At 39.9% G+C, this 24,859-nt stretch overlaps 1 protein-coding gene across 2 annotated transcripts in view; it reads right to left on the reverse strand.

The window, feature by feature from the left end:
- The window catches only part of klhl14 (kelch-like family member 14), a 157,252-nt gene that overhangs the window by 35,525 nt on the left and 96,868 nt on the right, over positions 1-24,859 (reverse strand). For both annotated transcript variants that reach the window (XM_043688270.1, XM_043688269.1), the window contains exons 4-6: positions 9,348-9,437; positions 6,739-6,817; positions 2,887-3,077 (exon numbers count right to left, since the gene is read on the reverse strand). In XM_043688270.1, the coding sequence (XP_043544205.1) occupies positions 2,887-3,077; positions 6,739-6,817; positions 9,348-9,437 (360 nt within the window). The remainder of the gene's footprint in view (positions 1-2,886; positions 3,078-6,738; positions 6,818-9,347; positions 9,438-24,859) is intronic.

Raw genomic sequence — 24,859 nt, forward strand, 5'->3', positions numbered from 1 at the left:
TCTGGGTGTTCTTGTACACTAGTCAATGAAGGTAAGCATGCAGGTAGTGAAGAAGGCTAATAGCATGCTGGCCTTCATAACAAGAGGGATTGAGTATAGAAGCAAAGAGGTTCTTCTGCAGCTGTACAGGGCCCTGGTGAGACCACACCTTGAGTACTGTGTGCAGTTCTGGTCTCCAAATTTGAGAAAAGACATTCTGCTATTGAGGGAGTGCAGCGTAGGTTCACGAGGTCAATTCCTGGAATGGCAGGATTACCTTACGCCGAAAGACTGGAACGAATGGGCTTGTAGACCCTTGAGTTTCGAAGACTGAGAGGGGATCTGATTGAGACATATAAGATTATTAAAGGATTGGACACTCTGGAGGCAGGAAACATATTTCCACTGATGGGTGAGTGCCGAACCAGAGGACACAGCTTAAAAATACGGGGTAGACCATTTAGGACAGAGCTCAGGAGAAACATTTTCACCCAGAGAGTGGTGGCTGTGTGGAATGCTCTGCCACAGGGGGCAGTAGAGGCCCACTCACTGGATTAATTTAAGAAAGAGTTGGATCGAGCTCTCAAAGATAGTGGAATCAAGGGTTATGGAGATAAGGCAGGAACAGGATACTGATTAGGAATGATCAGCCATGATTATATTGAATGGCGGTGCAGGCTCGAAGGGCTGAATGGCCTACTCCTGCATCTATTGTCTATTGTCTATTGTCAGATCAGGAAGCATGTGCGAAGCAAAAACAAAGTTAACGTTTCGATCCAGTGACCCTCCCTCAGAACTGATGGTAGCTAGGAGAATGTCAGGTTACCTGCAGAAGATAGGAAGGGGGGGGGGGGGAGAGAGATAAGCAGTAAATGATAGATAGTGATATATTCCAAAGAGAGAGAACAGTTTGGACAGACAGAAGAGTCGATAATGATCTGGCTGGGAGGATGCATAGCTGTAATTGGGACTGTTAGTAACTAACAATAGGTAGCGTGGAGTGGCAGATTATGTGATAATTTTGTGTGTGCGCGCGCATGTGTGTGTATACGCACACGTGCATGCACGTCTCCAGTAAAATGAAGGAATTGAAAGAAAACCAGTTGTTTCTTCCCACAAAAGTTGCTATAAGATGTTGCTTTTAACCATTCAGTCAGAGATGTTATAATTTGTAAACAAGCCCCACTGTGAAGAAGAAGTAAAAGAACCATGAAGGAAAAGCTGGGAAAACTAAAGGATTTACCAAACAAAAGGAACCCATCCCTAAGGACTGATACCATTGAACTGTTTTACAGTATTTTTATCCCCTCCACCCATAATGACTTTTTTTTGTCTGTCCGAATGTGAGTAGAAAGGGTTTCTTAGAAGGGGAAACGAGGAAAATTATAAACTAACAGTTCATAATTGTTTACCTGTGAATGGAATCTATTTATGTGTAATAAATAGTAATTGGTGTAAGTACAGAAACTTGCTTTGTGTTTTCTGTTAACTTAGATCTGTCAGAGTTAAACTGAGGAATTGCAAGCTTTATGTTCAATAGCATCTACCTGACAATGTGGGAACATAGTCAGGTATGTCCTGTGTCCAACAAAAAGGACATATCTAACTCAGCCAAATACATTCCATCCCTCTACTCTCGATTATCAGTAAAGTGATGGAAGGTGTTACCAACAGTTCTTTCAAACAGTATCTACTCAGCAATAACCTGTTCAGTAAAGCCCAGTTTGGGTTCTGCCAGGGCCACTCTGCTCCTGACCTCATCACAGCCTTGGTTCAAACTGCGACAAAACAGCTGAATTCCAGAGGGGAGGTGGAAGTCACATCAAGACTGCATTTGACTAAGAATGGCATCAAGGAGTCCTGGCCAAACTGGAATCAATAGCAATAAATGTTTAAAAAAAACTGCTGGTTGGAGTCATACCTGGTACATAGGAAGGTGGTTGTTGGAGGTCAGTCATCCCATTTGGTTGGCACCATATATACAAACATCAATTTTTTTAATACAATGCTCAAAGTGTACCACCAATGTGCAGCAGTGTGTACCACTTACAAGGTGCACTGCAAAAATTCATTAATACTCCTTTGACAGCAGCTTCCAAACCCACAACCACCACTATCGAGAAGGACATGGGCAGATGATACACAGCAACACCACTGCCTGCAAGTTCCTTCCAAATCACTCACCACCCTGACTTGGAAATATGTCATCTTTGGTGTCACTGGATAAAGACTGTGGAACTCCCTCCCTAAAGGCATTGTGGGTGTTCCTACACCAAATGGTTCAAGAAGGCAGCTCAGCATCCTGTCCTCAAGGGCAATGAAGGATAGGCAATAAATGTTGGCTCAGCCAGTGAAACTCACATCCTATGAATGAATAAAAAAATAAGGATTCAGAGAAGACAAGTTGACCTTTGCAGTTGGCAACTCTTTTGGCTATTTTTGAACATTAGGGGACGGCGGACCTGATCCCAGTTTGTGCTCTGGAATGCAAACCTGATCTTTTAGGCTGCTTCTCCTGAGATAAGTGTGCAAACCAAGAACTTACCCAAGACTGCACTCCCAGTTAGCATTTCTGGTTGACAAGTGGTCATCTATCCACAGGTACTGTCTGACCTGTGATCATTTTGATTAATTTCTGCTTTTGTTTTCTTTATCTGCTGGTCTTTGGCTGGTTTGAAAGGTTAAAAAAAATCAAATAATTTAAAACAGAATGTAGTGAATTAGCAGTGCAGAATGCAGTGAAACACCAGCTGAATCCTGCCTATCAAAGATTAATTTATGGTGCAGCAACTTTACTGAGAGACAGGAGTAAGAACAATAAAGGAAGTAAATCAGCACCTTTAAACAATTTCTTAATTTAAAATTCAATCAGCAGGAAAATAATTAATCTAAAATTGTAAAAGGTACCTGATATGTAAATCTTTCCATTGTGTACTGCACCAGCATGTGCTGCCAGGGGCTGAGGAAGAGAGGACAAGTAGCACCATTCATTGGCTTCCAGATTGTAACATTCAACACTTGACAAATAACCTGTTTCGTTCCTTCCACCAATCGCGTACAAATGTTTATCCAGAAAGCAGGCATAAAAACTTGCTCGCCTACAATACAATTAAAAATCAGATTATAAAACACCTATCAGAAAGACGTATTATTTTCTGATTTTAAATGTAAATGGTCATAAATCCATGTGCTGCTGGTTGGTAATGTTTCCCATTAGTAATGTGAATTTAGAAGACTGGAAGATTGCCAGTCAGCTGCTCATTCTGAGAGTCAAACAACCCATAACATTTGAAGCTCTCAATCTCATGGAAGTGAGATTTCCTGCTTCAAATGGATTCAGGCTGGCACATCATCTGCTGGGACTATAGCACAACAGTGGTTTATAAGAATTTTGTGGGACATGCATTCCTATTCATTCTGGTGATTCATTAACTGTGTTGCCTCAGCCACTCTGTTATGGTAGAAATTTGTACATTTTCATCACACTTTGGGAAGCTTCTGATTGCCCGTTTAGGTTTCTTGCTTATATTTTGTTCTTCCCCCAAATCCTGGAACATCACTCTTGCCACCAAACAGCATTATAGCTATGCAGACAGCTGATAGATGGCAGCGGTTCTCAAAGGCAGCTTACCTCACCACGCTCTCAGGGGTAACTAAGAACGGCCAATAAATACTGGCTCAGCCAGTACTGCCCACATTCCTTGAGCAAGTAAAAGTTAAGTGGAAATTTATCAGTGGGTGTAATTTAATGTTCTTCCCTATAGTGAGACTACTGGCAGAGTTGTTTAATCCGGCTGGAGAATGATGGCTGGGGACCCCACTAACTTCCTGTCTCTCTTCAATTATTGTCCATTTGAGGGTCTCATCCCGCCACCGTTGGTATTCACCAAGCAGTAGGTGGGGAGCTTGCTATTTGCTATTAAAAAGTAAACCTTGATGGGAGGCACCTGAAGAATAAGTGATAAAACAACAGGGAGTAACTTTAACTGAGTTAAACAACCATCATTGGTGGCCTCAAAACTGGACTAGCAGACTCATTGCTCACTTAAAGCCAACACTGCAGCTGTTTTTAAAGGATCTATAGCTGGCTGTCCAAATCATCAAGGAGGAAAAAGTGAGGACTGCAGATGCTGGAGATCAGAGCTGAAAATGTGTTGCTGGAAAAGCGCAGCAGGTCAGGCAGCATCCAAGGAGCAGGAGAATCGACGTTTCGGGCATGAGCCTGAAGAAGGGCTCATGCCCGAAATGTCCAAACCATCAGCCTATATCAGATAAAAGTCATTTTTAAAACTGTTAGAACATAAGAAATATGAGCAGGAGTAAGCCATAGGGCCCTTTGAACTTGCTAAGTCATTTAATAAAGCATAGTCAGGTTATGCCTGAACCATACTGCCTTCTTGCCTCTGCCAGAATGAAGTTCTAGGCAGAAAGGTTCATGGTCAAGCTTCTCACCTTATCACCAATTGAGGTCTTTAAGCAGACATCAATGACTTGCAGCCTAAGTCCTCTATAATACTGGGACTCCAGGGTGTCTTTCTAATAGCAGACATGGTCTCCTTATTGAGCAAGTGTTGCAAACTAATAATTTAGAAGATACAGCATGGTCTTACGCCATCTATGCAGCCCCAACAACACAACCAGATGCTACCAAATGATTCCGTTCACATAAGGAGTTGGATTTTATTGATTCTGCCAGTATTTTTGAAGGTGAGGATGTTGTGGGAGGGGTGTGTGGAGTTTGTGAATGCAGCAGGTGGCATTTTGAACAGCTAGCCAGAGAGGCAAAGAGCACCAATACAGACTGCCCGCAGAACTGCTCTCTGAAAGGTACCATTATCCATGAAAGATCTGTGAAGCAGAGTACTGAAGAGATGAAGACTGGAAGATACAAAGGGAAGATCGACAGCTGGTTGGTTTTGAAACTTGATTTTTTTTGTTAACCTAATCTGGGTGTTTTATCAGATCAATATATTGCTGTAGAGTGGGAAGTAGATAAATCGATCAGACAAAGGAGGTAGATAGTTGTTACTTAATGTTCTCTTTTCTTGGAGTTAAAGAATAAATTGTTATTTTTTTCTTTAAGTAGTGGGATTTGAGTAGCTCTTTGTCACTCATACTTAAACAAATTACATGGCGAGGTAAGCTTTTCTGTGCAGAGAAATTAAATTAGCAGAGGGGTTTACCCCGTGTCATAACACTTAAATTCAAAAATTGCAAGTGGTTTTCTTTGGGACATATTAACTATAGTGTGAGCATTGCTGTTCTATTAAAATTATATAAATTGCCAGATTTTTGTGTGTGCTTTTGCATACATGGTTATTGTTTTCAAACAAACATAATAAATTGCATTTACTCTAAGCTGCCCTCAAATCTATACTTTGTTGTGATTTTTCAGACTGGCCATAAACATCAGAAGCTCTGACTATAAAGTTCCATTCTGTTATCTCGTAAACCATTCCTTGAAGACCCATTCCATCATCTTCATCTCATGGGGTTGTGATAAGAGTTCGGTTTATGTGGTATAACGGGCAGTGGCTAGCTAATATTCAGGAAACTTCACTCCACAAGGTAATTAAAAGTGATGATTTTGTAATTGTAAATCTGAAGTAAAGCCAGAACTGTACTAAATATACTGATTATTTCAGCAAGACACTCACTCTTGTGTACACTAAAATAGCTAGACATCTCCATTTGATGAATTTGTATTCATGTCATGGTAAGTTGCTTTGTGAGATCATCATGTCTTAGTTTTAATTAAACATCCAACATATAATCATGAATTCATTTTATAAAGTATTAAAGTATATAAAGCTGAACATGACCATCTTCTCACTTCTGAAAAAAAGTCACCCAAGAAGGCAGGTTCTATGGTTTATAAAACAGATTTGTTAGTTTAGTACAGTAATTGCCTAGATTCATTCTCTCAGCTTTATCCTCAATTTAGATTTCTGGAATCAACATATTTCTAGGATTCTATTCCTGGAATTTCAAATTATGGTGTGTTATTTTGATCAGTACAAAGTCAAGTCTTTTTAATGTATGTCTCAAAACAACTACATAAACACCACAAATATCAAAGCTCCTGCAGGCCACAGAAAAGAGACTTTGAAATAGGCAATAATTAAAAATTGGATTGATCATTGTTGGAAGAATGCCATTATTATTAACACAACAGATCAATAATGCTATTCTTAGACCGGCTTATTGTGAACAAATACAGATTTTGAGTTGAGATGGAGATAAAAAAATGCAGGCCTCAGACTGGACAATAATCCAAACTAAGTTATTGAATTGTACAGCAATCCAAGAAAGTAGAAAGATGGCATTATTAAAAAGAGAACAACTAGAATAGATAGGTACTTGTTTTTGACTAGCTTTGGCTCAATGGCTGAAGCATCACATAAGAAAGCAGTCTTGACGTGGACAACAAGCTAAGAGTAAACATTTGGAATGGACAGCATCTAAAAATATAAAATTAATATGAACAATAATCTAACAATGTAGAATTAAAGCAGTCTCAGAAGGCAGCCTTTGAGCTGGATCAGATAGACAAATAAAAAGGTAGCCTTTTTGTAATGTCCAAATGAAGCATGATTTCCAATTAGTTTGTTCAAATTATTACCTACCAGATGACAATAGTTTGTGACAAATATACCTACATATGTAGACAAAAAGTCCAATGATATACTTTATGATGAGCTCCTCAACTGTGTGTGGTATTAAAGTATTAAATATTTCTGAAGTATCATAAAGTATTACCTTTCCTGCATAGGTGGGAGTTGTATCCAGCTGTTAAATCTAGGATCATACCGGCTAACAAAATTAGTGCTGTGTTTCCCTGTTTAAAACAAATGAATTAAACATGTTACAGATGCATACTATGAGATACTAAGACACCATGAGAGTTTTAATCTAAACAAGATTCCTGTTACATAATCAAAATCAGTATCCCATTCATTTCCAATGACATGATTAAAAAGTTCAACTGTTGGACTAATTACATCAATCTTGATAGAAAAGTTTCTGGATTTTGGTAGCAATTCAGCATTACTTGGAATGTTACATTCAAAGCCTAAGGAATATCTAAGCGACTAGTGAAAAAGATAGACATGCACATTTTGTGGTGCGTTCATAATTCATTGATAGCTACAAACTTTTTATTTTCTAAGGCCTGAATCAATCACTATCAGATTGCTGCAATGCTCCTACTTTTTTGTACTAAAGTTGAGTTCCACATTTCTGGTCAGGCCTTCCAGTCCTGGCTTCTTCAGAAATGTAGAACTTGCAGACCTGAATTATAAGGAGAAAGGCAATTAACCAAGGCTTCTTTTATGACACTAACTGCTGTCTTCTGCTGTGTCCACAAGCATCGGGACATTTAAACAGCTTCTTAGCAAGTTAGTAAATGATAGTGGGGAAAAAAATGGGTGAGTGAGTGGGTAGGATGGATGAAATAAGTGGGTAGCAGATTGGGAGAAGATCAACTAAGTGTGCAAGTGCAAGATCAACTAAGTGTTGGGTAAGGTAATTGGGATTGAGGTAAGTGAGTAGGGTGCAGATAGCTACATAGTAGGATAGGATAGCGATTGGGAGGGGTTTGTAAGCTAGACAGTCACTCTGGATTGGGTTAGGGCAGGGATCCGAAAGTCAGGGGGCTAGCCAGGTTGGGTCAGGAAGGAAAGTTGGGGCAGGAATTGGAGGGTGAGGAGGGGAGTCGGGTGGTATAGTCTTGTCAGGTTGTGTTAAAGGTGAAACGAAAACAGAAGTTGCTGGAGAAACTCAGCAGGTCTTGCAGCATCTGTGGAGAGAAAGCAAAGTTAACATTTCCATTCTAGTGACCCTTCTTCGGATCCTTGTAATCAGCCCTACTGAGTTTCTCCTGCAATATCTGTTTTTGTTTCAGATTTCCAGCAGTTCTTTGTCTTATTTTGAGTCGAGATGAGTCTGGTGTCAAGGGGGTTACTATGGAGACCAGTGTTATAGTTACCCAGGAGTGAGGTGATGCTTCTATCTCACATTTTCTGGGTTGCTATCCCAGTAAGTTGGAACACTCCGAACATTATGAACAAGTTATAATTGGAGGTTTTTGCAGAGGCTCCCAGGGAGCAGAAGAATTTCCCATTGGAAGCTAAAACTTCCCAGGCAACTTCCACAGAGTCAGCAGATTGGGATTTCAGAGGTGTGCTGGCAGAGGCATGTTGGGCCACAGTCACACCTCTGACTATCTGGAGACTGTAGATCTGTGCCTCAGATATAAGGTAGTCCAAAGCTGTACTTTTCTGTCAGTCTCAATTAACAAAGCTGTATTTTGATGCCTAATGAACACAAGGACAAAGCACTAATTTCAATTTTGAGTCTATTTGTGATTGACAGCCAAAGATCTTTGTTTCTGCATTCCCAATTATTGAAGCTTATTACTTTCTGCTTTTTAAGGTAGCCCTGATCAGAATTCTTTTCTTTACAAGTGGTTTACTGTGATGAGCAACGCTGCTTCTCAGTTTTTATGGGGATGGTTTGTTTAAGTGAATGGGAGAAAGTGAGGACTGCAGATGCTGGAGACCAGAGTTGAAAAGTGTGGTGCTGGAAAAACGCAGCAGGTCAGGCAGCATCCGAGGAGCAGGAGAATCGACGTTTCGGGCATAAGCCCTGCTTCAGGGCTTCCTGAGAAAGGGCTTATGCCCAAAACGTCGATTCTCCTGCTCCTCGGATGCTGCCTGGCCTGCTGCGTTTTTCCAGCACCACACTTTTCAACTTAAGTGAAGGGGAGTCTTTCAAATGCCAACTTCTCCTGGCCGAATGGGAACTTTCTGGTTGTACAGCTGCTGAGATTAGAGGACAATCGGTGATGACAGCCAACCTGAAATTTTCAGCCTGCTATGTACTGTTCCTTAACATTTTCCTCACAGATAATCTCATTTCATCTACAGCTTTAGTGCTGGTGCTATCCTTTTCTTAAATCAGCATTTCGAAGGAAGGGAGGCCATTTCCAGCTTGTTGGTGTACAAACTGCTTCTACATTAAGTACATGGTCTGCTGACCAGCCTGTAAATCAAACTTTCCTTTTAGATAGCTTAAAATATATGCTGTATGAGCAGCTGTTAGAAACGTATTTCACTCCAAATAGAAGAACACATTGCTATTTACATATGGCACCAATTAAAATTAAAATTACAATAAGGAAATAAAATTGCTCCGATTGCAAGTTAAGTGATCCCATAATTTTTGTTGCATTTAATCGCTTGTCATAGAGTTACAGATTTTATTTATTTTCAAATATGTACAAATATAGATGCAGTTATTTCTGTTCCCAAAAATATTAATAAAGCTCTTTACAATGAAGTATGAAGTACCAAGCAGTTTGTTATTACCATTTGGATTCCATTGGTCTTCTCCTCCTAGTACAAATAGGAAATTTTCTACTTCAACAACACAGTGGTGGGCACTGTTATAAGGCATTACTGAAATGAAGAACAAAAACATCTTCACTGCAAAGTCTTTATTATAGAATCAATACAACCCAGCGATTAGTTTGGCAAGTTTATTGTATGCATTGCATTTTTGCAATGTATTTTTCACAAATGAATATTGGGAAATGTGGGTTTTTATATTTAATATTTTGAAATGTTTTAAATATACAACAGAGTTATAATAGAAGGGCACATTTAATTGAATAAGAAAGTCTCTATTAATAATCAAAGAAAATTTTCAAATGCTTGAAATGTGCAGATGGGTAAGGAGGAAAGAGATCAATATTTTGGATATAAACCTTTCACTTGACTGAACGATAGAAAATCAGCAAACTCTTAATATAGCTCAGCAAATCACAAAATTTCTGTCAACGCTTCCAATAGCAGAGTAGCAGAAACTCTGAGGAAATACTCAGTGTTACTTGTCAAAGTGTTCCCTGGAGTGACCTGAACCAGGAAAAAGATAGATAATCAAAGACACAAATATCAAACATGCTCATTAAATTTAATGTTGACCTAATTTGTCAGCTTGAGGAGAGATTTTAGGATGAACTAAATTTTCTCAGATCATTTATTAAGCAGGCAAAATGTTATCTTTTCATATCTGGAACTATGGTTTGAATTCAGACTAAACTCATGGGATGAATAACTTCTCTCTCTGGCGTCTATAAAAATTTGAAATGAACACAAATTGGGACATGAGTACAAATTGACAGATTGACAGTCTGAATGTTGTACGGGTCTTGCTACATATAGACACTGACTGCTTAAATATCTGAGGAGTTATGAATGAGACAGAATATTTTGCCAACATCAGTAATGATTACTTGTGGCCTTTTGAAGAACGGAAGGCCATGGATGAAGCCTAGGTCTGGGAGACTACCCTGAGAAACCCCTGCAGCAATGCTGTCATACATGAATGATCTCCAACAACCAGGAGCTTGTGACTTCAGGTGTGACTTCAACTAGTGGTTTGTTTTTACCTGATCTCCATTGACTCCTTAGTGTCACATTTAGTTCAATGTCCCTTGATGTCAAAAGCAATCACTCTCACCTTACCTTTGGAGGTGGGCTTTTTGATCCATGTTTGGACCAGATCTGCAATAAGGCCAGGAACTGAGTAAGCCTGGAAGAATGTAACTGCCCACCAGTGAACAGGTAAAGGTCGTTTGATAGCATTTTTGATGACCCCATCTATCAATTGCTGATGATAATGAGTAGATTGATAGTATGGTTAATTATCCAGATTGGATTTGCCTTATTTTTGTGGACAGGACAAACATAGCAACTTTTTTACATTTTCAGGTAGATGCCAGTGTTATTGCTGTACTGTAACAGCTCAGCTAATGGCTAATTCTGGAGCATGTCTTCATTACTATTACTGGAATATTATCAAGTTTCACAACCTTTGAAGTATTCATTACTTGTAGCCACTTCTTGATATCATGTGGAGTAAATCAAATTGGCTGAAGACTAGTGTCTGTGATGCCGGGGACTTTAGGAAAAGGCTGAGATGGATCAAGTAGCTATTTCTGGCTCAAGATGGTTGCAAATAGATTAGTCTTATCTTTTTCACTGATGTGCTGGACTCCTCTATCATTGAGGAAAAGAGTACCTGTGCACTTTACTCCTCTGGTTAGTTATTTAAGTATCACTACCATCCATGACTAAATACAGCAGGATTACAGTGCTTAGGGCTGGTTATTGATTGTGGTATTGTTTAGCTCTATTTAATGCATGCTTCTTTCGCTGTTGGCAACTAGTTGTATGTTACAGTTTCACCAAGTTGACTGTTACTGTTCCTGGCATTCCCTCCTTCATTCCTCAGTAACCACGGTTATTCTCTCAGCTTGATGGGAATAATAATGTTCCATGTCAAAGACTGTTACTTAGACTCAAATATGCCAGGCCACAACGTTAGACATTGGAGTTGAACACAATTCTGTTGCTGTTGATAACTCATAGCACCTCATGGATGACAAGTTTTGAATTGCTGGATCTGATTGAAACTTATTTAATTTACACAATATGGGATATTGTCAATGTGTAGGTTGGATTTTGTTTCTACAAGTGTAGTGGTCACTCCTATCAATACTATCAAGAACAGATGTCTCTGTGACAAGTTGAGGATGAGTTCAAGTACAGTTTTCCATTTATTTGTTTCCTATCCACCACAAACCTGTGTGGTAGATGGTAATCAGCAGGAGGTTTCCTTACCCAGCTCCTGAGTCAGTGCTTCGCACCTCAAATGTGTACCACACTGTCATTGCCTTTTGTGGGACTGTCCTGCTGGTTGAAGAGGACATATCCAGTTGGTGACGCGAGTGTTTTTGATTTTGTCTGTAAGATATCATTCTGTGATTATGACAATGTCAGGAAATTGCTTGACAAGTCTCTCCTAATTTTAGGCCTAGTCCCAAGATGATCGCAAGAATTTCTCCAAAGGATCCACAGGTTTGGAATTGCCATTGTCATTTCCGTTGTCTGGTTTGAGACAGAGCAATCTATTTACTTTCAATCCTTTTTGATTTTGCAGTGAGCAAAACTGAGCGTGTTGTTAGGCCATTTCAGAGGGACTTTTGTTTTTTTTCTTTCAGGGGATGTAAGCTGGCGAGGTAAACATTATTGTTACCTTTGAACTAAGTGGCTTACATCGTCTGCTTACCAGTTTAATTTTCTTCTTCACTTCCCCACTCAACTTATTTTATTGGCTTGGTTCTTGATTACAGAATTCATATGACATCGACCACCGTATATCCTTTTATATTTCATCACTTTTTAATCTCTCTTGTAACAAAAAGCAACTGATTTTAGTTCCCTTGCCCTGCCACTTGTTGGAATGCAACTAAGTAAAAGGTAAAGTTGCCATAGTCCCATCAGGCTACTCTCTCAGTAGACCAAGTGACTAGTAGTAAGTTTATCTTGAGGGTCATCAGACTCAGACAACGGGCAAGGTTGAGAAGGTGGGACGTTTATGGTAATCTCAGTCAGTGTGGGAATTGAACCTATGCTGGTGTTGGCATTATTTGGCATCACAAACCCGTTGTCTAGCTACCTGAGATAACCAACCCTTGGAATGTAACTAGCCTACAAATGAAGTAAGAGATGGAAATGTGTTGCTGGAGAAGCGCAGCAGGTCAGGCAGCATCTAGGGAACAGGAGAATCGACGTTTCGGGCATTAGCCCTTCTTCAGGGCTAATGCCCGAAATGTCGATTCTCCTGTTCCCTCGATGCTGCCTGACCTGCTGCGCTTCTCCAGCAACACATTTCCATCTCTGATCTCCAGCATCTGCAGACCTCATTTTCTCTACAAATGAAGTAAGTATTACTTAAGAGTTACTCATTGTTTGTTATAGATCGGTGATGCAATCTATTTAGTTGGCATGTAATTGTGCTCTATATGTCAATAATCTATGAATATTGCAAATTTCAGTGAGCCAGGTATTCCAGTGTTTGCTACTTTTAATTGCAACAATAATGCCTATATATAAATTTGCCTAGGATCAAGGATGGAGCTTGCTGCAAGATTTTCAGTTGGTCACAGAAACAATTTAAGGTTCACTGAAGAGCAGTTCCAGTGTTACAATCATTTGGAGACAGTGAGGGTAATGGAGATAGCAAGAAATTGACTCTAAACTAAACGTGCCACTGAGAAGACCATTGATTCTTATTCAAGATTAGAGTGGTGCTGGAAAAGCACAACTGGTCAGACAGCATCCAAGGAGCAGGAAAATCAAAGTTTCGGGCAGGAGCCCTTCATCATGAATGAGGCTGGGAGCCTCAGGGGTGGAGAGATAAATGAGAGTCTATTTTAGCGGAGGAAGAGGTGGGGTGTGGTACCGGTGTGACTACAGAGATGGACTGTTTTACGTAGCCAACAAGGAAACAGGCGTAGCTGGAGCCCATGGTTATCTGGAGGAAGTGGGAGGATTCACAGGAGAAATTGTTCAGGGTGAGGACCAGTTCAGCCAAAGGAATGAGAGTGTCAGTGGAAGGGTAGCGTTGGGGACATCAGAAGAGGAAGAAATAGAGGGCTTGGAGGCCCTGGTCATGATGAATGGAGGTAGAGCCTATCATTTATCTCTCCACCCCGGAGGCATTAGAGCCAGTTTGAGCAGCTAAGTATTGGAAATAGGGTTCAAAAATAACTTGCAAGCTATAAGGGACTCAGAAGAAGCAAATAATACTTCAATGCAGTGGAAAGTGGGAGTTGAAAAGTGCACAAGCAGAATTTGTGTGATGCAGCTGAGCAAAATTAGAATGCACGAGTAAAACCAGGTCCTGTACTAGTTGATGTGTCTGTAACGAAGTGCTTGAGTGCAGTTTCCAGAATCCAGGAAAGAATATACTTAGGAAAAGAAAGCAGACCACCATAGCAGGATCAGTTGTTTAGGCATTCTATGATACTGTAGCTTTTGAGGGAGGTCAAAAAGAGAAGAATTGGAATCCCTTACAATGTTTGAATAAGATTTTATGTCCCACAATATCACCAATATCTGAAGGTTGCTGAAAGATCCTTGTAGTCTTGACTAAATTTGCTACTAAACCAATCATTGATCTTCCCTATCTTCCTATTTTTACTCTCTCTGATGCATGGATCTAGGAATAACAAAAAGAGTATTACAATTGATGTCTTTTTTTTAAACTCCCTTCTAGTTTCTGAAGTTCTGATTGTGTGACCTCAATACCGGCCCTCTTTATGTCATTTGTACAAATTTGTACTACAACTTCTAGCTCATTCGTTTATACTTGCAGAATATTCTACACCTTCTTTATGATGCTGTTTACACTGACACAAGGGTGGCAACACACATACCTTGTGAGACTTAAAATGATGGTTACAGAAAAATGCCCATCCGTTCCTTCACCTATGGAATCTCCTGTAATTACGGCATAACTATACATTGCTCTTCTCTATCCAATTCAGTTGTCATTTCTCAAAGAAATTCAGGGATAAAGTCAGACATTTTACCTCTGAATCCATCCTTCAAGCAATTGTAGAAATCTATTGCTGATAATCAAGTAGACCAGAGAAATTGATTAGATTAGATTAGATTACTTACAGTGTGGAAACAGGCCCTTCGGCCCAACAAGTCCACACCGACCCGCTGAAGCGTAACCCACCCATACCCCTACATTTACCCCTTACCTAACACTACGGGCAATTTAGCATAGCCAATTCACCTGACCTGCACATCTTTTGGAGTGTGGGAAGAAACCGGAGCACCCGGAGGAAACCCACGCAGACACGGGGAGAACGTGCAAACTCCACACAGTCAGTCGCCTGAGGCAGGAATTGAACCCGGGTCTCTGGCGCTGTGAGGCAGCAGTGCTAACCACTGTGCCACCGTGCCGCCCACTGAGGTTTTGTTTAAGAAAAAGAAGGACATATTATGTCAGGTATAGACAGGAGAGATTGAGTGAATCTTTTGAAGAGTATAAAGATATACTCTTAAGAGGGAATCAGAAGGGCAAAAAAGAGGACATGAGATAATTTTGACAAATAGGGCTAAGGAGAATCCAAATGGATTTTATAAATATATTAAGGACAAAAGGGTAACTAAGGAGAGAATAGGCCCTCTCAAAGATCAGCAAAGGGGGCCTTTGTGTGGAGCTGCAGGAGATGGGGGGATATACTAAATGAGTATTTTGCATCAGTGTTTACTCTGGAAAAGGACATGGAAGATATAGAATGTGGGGAAATAGATGGTCACATCTTGAAAAATGTCCATATTACAGAAGAGGAAGTGCTGAATGTCTTGAAATGAATAAAAGTGGATAAATCCCCAGGACCTGATTAGGTGTACCATAGAACTCTGTGGGAAGCTCGGGAAGTAATTGCTGGGCCCCTTACTGAGATATTTGTATCATCGATAGTCACAGGTGAGGTGCCGGAAGACTGGATGTTGGCTAACATGATGCCACTATTTAAGAAAGGTAGGAAGGAAAAGCCAGAGAACTATAGACCGGTGAGCCTGATGTCGGTGGTGGGCAAGTTGTTGGAAGGAATCCTGAGGGACAGGATGTACATGTATTTGGAAAGGTAATGACTGATTAAGGTAGTCAGCATGGCTTTGTACGTGAGAAATCATGTCTCACAAACTTGATTGAGTTTTTTGAAGAAGTAACAATGAGGATTGATGAAGGCAGAGCAATGGATGTGATCTTTCTAGACTTCAGTAAGGCGTTTGACAAGGTTCTCCATTGGAGACTGGTTAGCAAGGTTAGATCTCATGGAAGCTGAAAATGTGTTGCTGGGAAAGCACAGCAGGTCAGGCAACATCCAAGGAACAGGAGAATTGACGTTTCGGGCATAAGCCCTTATGCCCGAAATGTCGATAGATCTCATGGAATACAGGGAGAACTAATCATTTGGATACAGAAATGGTTCGAAGGTACAGGACAGAGGGTGGTGGTAGAGATTTGCTTTTCAGACTGGAGCTTGTGATCAGTGGAGTGCCACAAGGACCTGTGTTGGGTCCACGGCTTTCTGTCATTTATATAAATGATTTGGATGTGAACCTAGGAGGTGTAGTTAGTAAGTTTGCTGATAACATCAAAATTGGAGGTGTAGAGGACACAAAGATTACAATGGGATCTTGATCAGATGGGCCAATGGGTGGCAGATGGAGTTTAGATTAGATCACTTACAGTATGGAAATAGGCCCTTCAACACAACAAGTCCACACCAACCCTCTGAAGAGCAACCCACCCAGACCCATTCCCTTACATTTACCCCTTCACTTAACACGACAGGCAATTTAGCATGGCCAATTCACCTGACCTGCACCTCTTTGGACTGTGGGAGGAAACTGGAGCACCCGGAGGAAACCCACGCAGACACGGGGAGAATGTGCAAACTCCACACAGACAGTTGCCCAAGGCGGGAATTGAACCTGGGTCTCTGGTGCTGTTAGGCAGCAGTGCTAACCACTGTGCCACTGTGCCGCCCACTCAATGGCTCTCAATGCCATTTAGATAAATGCGAGGTGCTGCATTTTGGGAAAGCAAATCAGAACAGCATTTATACACTTAATGGTAAGGTATTGGGGAGTGTTGCTGAACAAAGAGACTTAGGAGTGCAGTTTCATAGTTCCTTGAAAGTAGAGTCACAGGTAGATATAATAGTGAAGAAGGTGTTTGGTACGCTTTCCTTTATTAGTGAAAGTATTGGGTATGGGAGTTGGGAGGTTATGTTGTGGATGTACAGGACATTGGTTAGGTCACTCTTGGAATATTGTGTGCAATTATGGTCTCCTTCCTATCAGAAGGATTTTGTGAGACATGAAAGGGCCCAGAATGGGCAGCATGTTAGCACAGTGGTTCGCACTGCTGCCTCACAGCACCAGAGACCTGGGTTCAATTCCCGCCTCAGGCAACTGTCTGTGTGCAGTTTGCATGTTCTCCCCGTGTCTGCGTGGGTTTCCTCTGGGTGCTCCGGGTTCCTCCCACAGTTCAAAAATGTGCAGGTTAGGTGAATTGGCCATGCTAAATTGCCCGTAGTTTAGATTAAATTAAATTACTTACAGTGTGGAAACAGGCCCTTCAGCCCAACAAGTCCACAGCAAAGTGTAACCCACCCAGACCCATTCCCCTACATTTACCCCTTCACCTCACACCACAGGCAATTTAGCATGGCCAATTCACCTAACCACATTTTTGGACTGTGGGAGGAAACCGGAGCACCCAGTGGAAACCCACGCAGACACGGGGAGAATGTGCAAACTCCACACAGTCAATTGCCTGAGGCGGGAAGTATTAGGTGAAGGGGTAAATGTAAGGGAATGAGTCTGGGTGGGTAGTTCTTCGGAGGGTCGGTGTGGACTTGATGGGCTAAAGGGCCTTTTCCACACTGTAAGTAATCTAATCATTCTAAGGAAAAGATTTAGAAGGGTGTTGCCAGGGTTGCAGGATTTGAGATATAGGAAGAGGTTGAATAGGCTGGGGCTGTTTCCCTGGGGCTGAGGGGTGACCTTACAATGCTTTATAAAATTGTGAAGGGCATGAATAGGATAAATAGACAATTTTTTTTCCCTGGGATGGGGAGTCCAGAGCTAGAGGGCATAGGTTTAGGGTGAGAGGGGAAAGATATAAAAGGGACCTAAGGAGCAACATTTTCATACAGAGGGTGGTGCATGTATGGAAGTGGTAGAGGCTGGTACAATTACAGCATTTAAAAGGCATCTGTACGGGTCTATGAATAGGAAGGGTTTAGAGGGATATGGGCCAAATGCTGGCAAGTAGGAATGGATTAGATTAGGATATCTTGTCAGCATGGACGAATTGGACCAAAGGGTCTGTTTCCATGCTGTACATCTCCCCGACTCCATGACTCTAAGTACATTGAATGGAAATAATGCTCCATGGCCCTTTGTCTCATTTGCTACCATTTTTGATTATGGCTACTGCATTTGCCTATTTCCATCCTTCTGATATCCCCCCAGTGTTCAAGAACATTTTCAAAATTATTGCTAATCTCCTGAAAGTGAAACCTTTAGTGAAGTGTCATTAGCCTCAAAGGTACGGAAGGCCAGTCAATTTGTTATATTTCCAATTTCTGGTCATTTACCATGAGGTTTACCTATAAATACATTGAAATCAGGAGAAGGAGGAGTAGGCCTTTCAGCCCTTCGAGTCTGCTCTGCAGTTCAGTGTGAACATGGCTAATCCTCTCTCAATGCCATAGTTCTGCTTTCTTCCCACACCATTGATGCCTTTGATATCTAAAAATGTATGTCATGATTATAGTGCCTGAACCAGTCAGTACAATCATTCCTCTATTACTGACTAGTGACAGGACCATTACTTGCTCGTGTAATTCCACAATATTCCTAAATTTTCTAAAGTGGAGTGAGACCACCAATTAATGTGCATCAGGCCACCCTACAACATTTCTTGGCATGTATTCTTGGTCATCTACTTGCGTGTGATAAACAAAAGTTAAGGTTACTTTGTTGGGTTTCTTCGCACTGTGTCATTTGTCACCAGCTCTTGTGGATGGTTTAACCTGACTGTCATTTCAGCTAGTCAAATTTCAGTACTTCTCTCTGGGGATAATAACCTGGAGTGCAGACAGAACAACTCTGCCCCACCGATTTCTTATGGTCAAATATTCATCTTGCCAACTATTAAACACTGGGTTTGGGTGCTGCAATATCCAGGCAGACAGGGAAGCAATATTAAGGACATCGTCAAATCAGCTGTGATCTTACCAAACATTTGTAAAAACTTTGTTCAAGGGGTAAAACGTTGTACTTCAGCTCTTATCTCTTTTGTTCTTTCACTGACAGACTCCATTTTCAACATATAATCACTTCCACAGGTTTTAGGCAGACAATGCATTATACTAGTCTACCTTTATAAAGACTGTTTTTGCTTTTTACACATTTAAAATAACTTTAGAAAAATGTTGAGGGAATCCATTATCCTTTATAAGGATGATATAAATTTCCTTTTCCAAACGTACTAACACTTACCATTAAAATTCTCCATAATTCAATAATTCAACTTTTGCCACGCTAGGACCAGAAAATCTGTTTTGATCATTTACTTTAGAGTTAATTTACTTTAGCCTTCTTCTGTCTTTATTTGCACAATTACAAAAAATGTATATCTTGGTTGTCGATAGACCTCTACCAGTGTTATTCTTAATCTAGCCACTAGAAGGTGCAGGAGACTGGTCTGAGGGTACTTGGTGGTTGATCATTTTTTCAGGCCTGTGGGAAAGTATTTGGCATTTGCACAGCAATGCCAACACAATAGATGACGTTGAGAACTCAGGATATGGAGCACCAAATATTTAAAACACTATCCTATGTCTCTAAAGCATACTTGTAATAAAGAAGATATTTCACCAGATCTATTTTAGAGATTTTTCCTTTTTAACCATTATGCCTATATTATGTATATAACAGTCGTTTGTGTATTGAAACATATATGCAGAAAAAATAGCAAAACTTTACTGTCTTGTAATAGATGATAATGGTAACTCATAAATTATTCAATTGCAAAACATTAAAGTAGCAAGTGAATGATTACTCAAATAATTAGATGACTGCACTCACAATGTATTTATTGCAACATGAAAGTTAGCCATGATCATTTTCAGATTTGCTCATTAATTTAAAAAAAAATACTGCTTTACTCTAAGCTTCATCTATTTTGGCTTTTCAGAGGACCCTCTGATGTTCCTATAACTGGGTCACACCTGCAGCTATCGCTGAAGCATAGGTTCCATTTATCACACCAAATGAGGTAGATGGTAGCACCTTGTCCAGCGCTTAGAATATTTCACAGTCACTTTTCAAAAATTACAGCCTGTTCAGAAAACAGCAGGGAACTCGCACCAGTTCATTAGTAACAAAGCATGGTAATGTGATATGGACCACTGCTCCAACAGAAACGTCACTGCTTTCTAATGCTAACCCCTTGGGTACCAAGGCTTGCTATTCAGAACATAAACTGGGATCAAATAAATCCTGGTTGTCAGTGACATGCTTTGGACCCATTACTGCACTGTGTCTGATATCAGATTCTTTATTTAAGCTTTCACTTTTTCTGTGACAATGAATTATTCACTGTTAAATCTAAAGAAAATGATTGCCTATTTTATATTTGCTTTTCCTATCTGTTCTTTGCTTGTTATATACAATTTATGTTATATTCTATTTCAAAGTACTCGTTGAGGGTCATTGCCTTTCCACTCTGAATAAAGCTAATGAACTTTGCAGCTCTGCAATGGCTGCCAGAGCAGCTGGGGCAAAGTGTTTTTCTCTCTCTCTTGTTCTCTTGGCCCCTCCTCCACAGCAAGAAAATGGACAGCTGAGTTTTGGCTCATAAGCTCCTATAGTAATGATTGAGGACAATACACTTTTTTTTTCTGAGATCCTTAATGATGCTGTGTAGGAAGGTAATTAACTGCAAACTGTTGTGAAGTAAACTTATAATAGTATGCTACCAGCTATAATCTTTCAATGTGCATCAACATAGAGTGTTCTGATATTCACTACATCCACATCCGCCATCATCAACACAAAGCAAATGGAAAACTGTATTAATACACCTCAAAGAAAAATCAGCACTGGATATATAATTGTACAAACTAGATCCATCAATAGATATAGATCTCTAAATTCAGATATTATAAAGCGCAGACGTCCAGTTGGAATAGAAAAGGGAGCTTTTCAATTTTGAAATTCCGTTAAACTACATAACCTTTGCTCTTTCAGTTTATGATGCCCTTTGAGCCTCTCAATTAGATTCATGGTTTGTAATCACTGCTAAAGAATCACATAAGATTTTTTAGTAAATGGTAATGTTGCTGCTATGTTTAATGATGTGTTTTGTCAGTTTTTACCATGACACTCATTTTACAGAGCACTATCAACACTTTACAGTTTTGTAGGTGGAATATCATGAATTGAAGGAGTTATCAGAACTATTTTGAATTTTTCAATAAACCATCTCCCCTTAGCCAAGGTTTCTTCATTTGGGACAACACAAGTCTTATTGCTTGCTATTTTTATGGTATGGATGTAACTGGAGTGCAGCCTTCAATAAATAGCAGTTTGGAGTGGGAGGGTATGGAGTTAGTTCAGGAGGGGTTTGGGTAGACAAGCAAATTATTTTATCCTCCTTGACCTTTGTCACAGAGGCAAAGCTTCCATTTTAAGTTACAAAGAGCAATTTTCTCAATGCACTATTCACAAAAATCATAAAGTTGCTTGTCAAGTTCATGGAAGCACAGTAATGGAAACCTCATCCAGTCACACAAACAGTGTCAGTTACATGTCTAGGATAGGCTACTGTCAATTGTAAAGGCACATTAAAGTGTTTGTCCTGATCTATCCTTAAATGGTGGAGCAGCCTGATGAAATGAAAAGGATAAAATGATCTTTTGTGGTCTGTGACTGATAGGGGACCATTTCGCCTTTGAGATTAATTCATTTCTTAGAGGATTTGGATAGTTTTTCAGGATTCACTTCTGTTCTGCTGAGATCTTTCTAAATAGTACCAACTTCTGAGATAGCCCAGAAACTCCCTGAGACATGACCCTGCACTTCAGCGAGGATGGGATCACCATAATATCTCACTGGATCTCACTAGCAGAATTTATAGGGATGGTATAAATACCCATGGAACCCAGTTCCAACCCTTTGAATAAACTCATTGGGAGGAAATTAGGCTTTCTGCCCTCTATAACCTTGGGAATGTGAGGACTCGTATTTCTATAACAAAATGGGAATCAAGACACAGAGGAAATAGCAAGGAGTAAACATCTAGATATGAATATAATGCACTCCCAGTTTGTAATCCCCATAAAATTCATATAATAAAAGCTCAGCCTACAATATTAGTATGACAGTCCAATCCTCCCTTCTCCTGTTTACTCTGAAAATCAGTAAGCTTTCTGCCAACAGTGGGTTTGAGCAAAGCAACCAAACCTTCAAGAGAAATACAGCGTTAAATACAGAAAAAAAAAATTTATCTAAACACAATAAGCAGTTAGGGGTTACATACCTTACAAGAGCAGGAATATATGTACTTGCATCATATCTTGGAAAAACAATCCTGATAATATCTGTTCATGTTATCTGTTGAAGAATAAGACCAGACCCAAGTCTACAGCAAATTTGATGAGCACATGAATTATCCTATCTACTTTTTTCAGCAACAGTTCTGCTAAGTGCCAACTGTTTTACTTATAAACGAGGTTCTCTTCAAGCTCCAATGTACCCTAGTAATCCCAGGTAAATTTGCACTCTCTCCTCCTGTTGTCTACAACATTAATCACTCAATAATAACCCACACACATACAAAAAGAAGGTTGCAAAATTTGTCTTAATATTCAATCTATCATAGATATTCCAAATTCTAAGGAGAAACAAAAGAATTAACTGTGACATTAGTCTCAGGGCTCAGAGTTTCTTCAATTTTATGTCACTATCATATTTGTTAGCCTTTTATTATATCTTTCTATCACTCCCATTGCAACATAATGCTTAAACTTACTAAGTAATGATGTTATCTGACATTGAGTTGGAAACAATAATTCAGCCACAGACTACGGCTGATCATGATCCACAAGAGCTTCATTCTTGCAGCTTATGACGTCATCAGAGCTGCTCAATTTAATTAGTGCCTCAAAACTCAGTGCCGGAAGATCCACTGTCCGACACATCTGATACTGTGGGAATATGTTACATGACAGTAATTCACTGTCTTCTGTTGTTTCAGACAATTCAATGTAGTAAGATGCCATGGAAGTGATTTCTTTTTAACTATCAATTGATGGTGCAATTTTTTTGTGTCTGTCAGCTCTCAAATAGAAGAGATTGCTTATACATGTGATAAGAAATAGAAGAGAACAACCATTCAATATTTCGAGCCAGCTCCACCATTCAATGGGATTGTGTCTAATCTTCTCCTTCAAGACCGTTTACTATCCCTGTATCACTTGATGTTTTGAATATGTAGAAATCTATTGATCTCAGTCTTGAACACTTAACAACTAAACCTGCAGAGTCCTCTGGAGCAGAGAATTCAGAGATTCATCACTGTCTGCGTGATGAGATTTCTCCTCATCTCATTTCAAAATGGCCTGTCCTTTATTCTGAGGTGGAGACCTCCCAGCCAAGGGAAACCTTCTTGCATCAACGCTGCCAAGTCCTGCAAATTTTATATCTTAAATGAGATCATCTTCCATTTTTCCAAAATTTGAAAAATAAAGGCTTGGTCTCTTTAATCTTCCCTCATGTGACATTCCAAAGATCTCAAGAATTATATTCGAGAATCATTATTACTCCCCTCAATGTCAAGTATATTTTGCTATCTTTAATTTATATATTAATTGAAGCATCAACATCTTGTGTTATGTTTCATAATTTATTCCATTTAAATAAACCCAGAACTTCGATAGGATCCCTCCAATCTCCTCTGACAATTTTGACAAGAAATTAGCAGGAATTCTGCAGGTGGAACTTTTCAAGTGCCAGAATAATGGGACAATGGTGAGAATATTAGGAGTATACAGTGGGAATATTTTAAAAATCACATTATTAGCAAATCTTTCCTTATTTATAGCATCTACTTGACAATGTGGAAAATTGCCCAGGAAGTCCTGTACATAAAATGTCGAACAAATCCAACCTGGGCTTTGGTTCAAACATGCACAAAAGAGCCAAATTTGAGAGGTGAAGTGAGAGTGCCTATCTTTATCATCAAGGCAGCATTTGATTAAGTTTGGCATTGAGGAGTCCTACCCAAACTAAAGTCAAAGGGAAACAGAAGAAAATCTCTGCTAACTGCAGTAACGCCTAACATATAGGAATCTAGTTATGGATGTTGGGGATTAGTCATCTCAGTTCCTGGAGACCTCTGCTGGAGTTCCTCAGAGTAGTATCGTAGGCCCAACCATCTTCAGCTGCTTCATCAATGAACTTTCCCCTTCTTAAGGTCATGTGATGATGATGTTCACTAATGATTGCAAAATATTCAGCACCATTCATAACTCCTTAGATACTGAAGCAGTCCATGTTCAAATGCAACAAAACCTGGCTTGAGCTGGCAAGTGCCAAGTTATAATCATGCCACACAAGTGTTAGGCAATGACTATCTTCAAAAAGAGAAAATAGGTTACAATTGACCAGAAGCTTTTCCAGCAACACATTTTCAGCGCAGAAACTAATATGGACCAACCACATACATACTGCAGCTACAACAGCAGTTCAGGGACTAGAAATCTTGCAGTGGGTAACTCACCTCCTTAATCACCAAATTCTATTCACAAGATACAAGTCAGGAATATGATGGAATATGTCCCACTTCCCTGGATAAATGCAGCTCCAACATCATTCAAGAAGCTTGACAACATTCAGGACAAAGCAGCCCCCATTTGATTGGCATCACATCTTCATACATTCATTCCCTCAACCACAGATGGCACAGTACCAGCAGTGCGTTGAATCAATAGGGTACACTGCAGAACTCCATCTACGGTACTTAGAAAGCAACTTCCAAACCCACAACCACTACCATCTAGAAGGATAAGGGCAGTAGATTCATGTGAACACCTCCACTTTCAAGTTCCCCTTCAAGCCACTTCCTATTAAGACTTGGATTTATGTCACCTTTGCTTCACTGGTTGCTGGACCAAAGTCCTGAAACTCTTTCCTGAAAAAGTATTGTCAGTGTATCTACACAAAATAAAATGCAGCAGTTTAAGAAGACAGCTCACCAACTCTTTCTCCAGGGTAACCAAAGATAGGCAATTGACCATAAAAATGACCATTTTTATCCATTTCCACTCTTTCTTACATTTTGCTCCAGAGAACACGTCTGGGGATTCCAGGCAATGGAATTGCTGTAGTTTGTGTTTTTCACATTTTTAAAACATAGAAAGCAATAATTTCAG

Source organism: Chiloscyllium plagiosum, chromosome 4, assembly GCF_004010195.1.
Source record: "Chiloscyllium plagiosum isolate BGI_BamShark_2017 chromosome 4, ASM401019v2, whole genome shotgun sequence".
NCBI classification, from domain to species: domain Eukaryota; kingdom Metazoa; phylum Chordata; class Chondrichthyes; order Orectolobiformes; family Hemiscylliidae; genus Chiloscyllium; species Chiloscyllium plagiosum.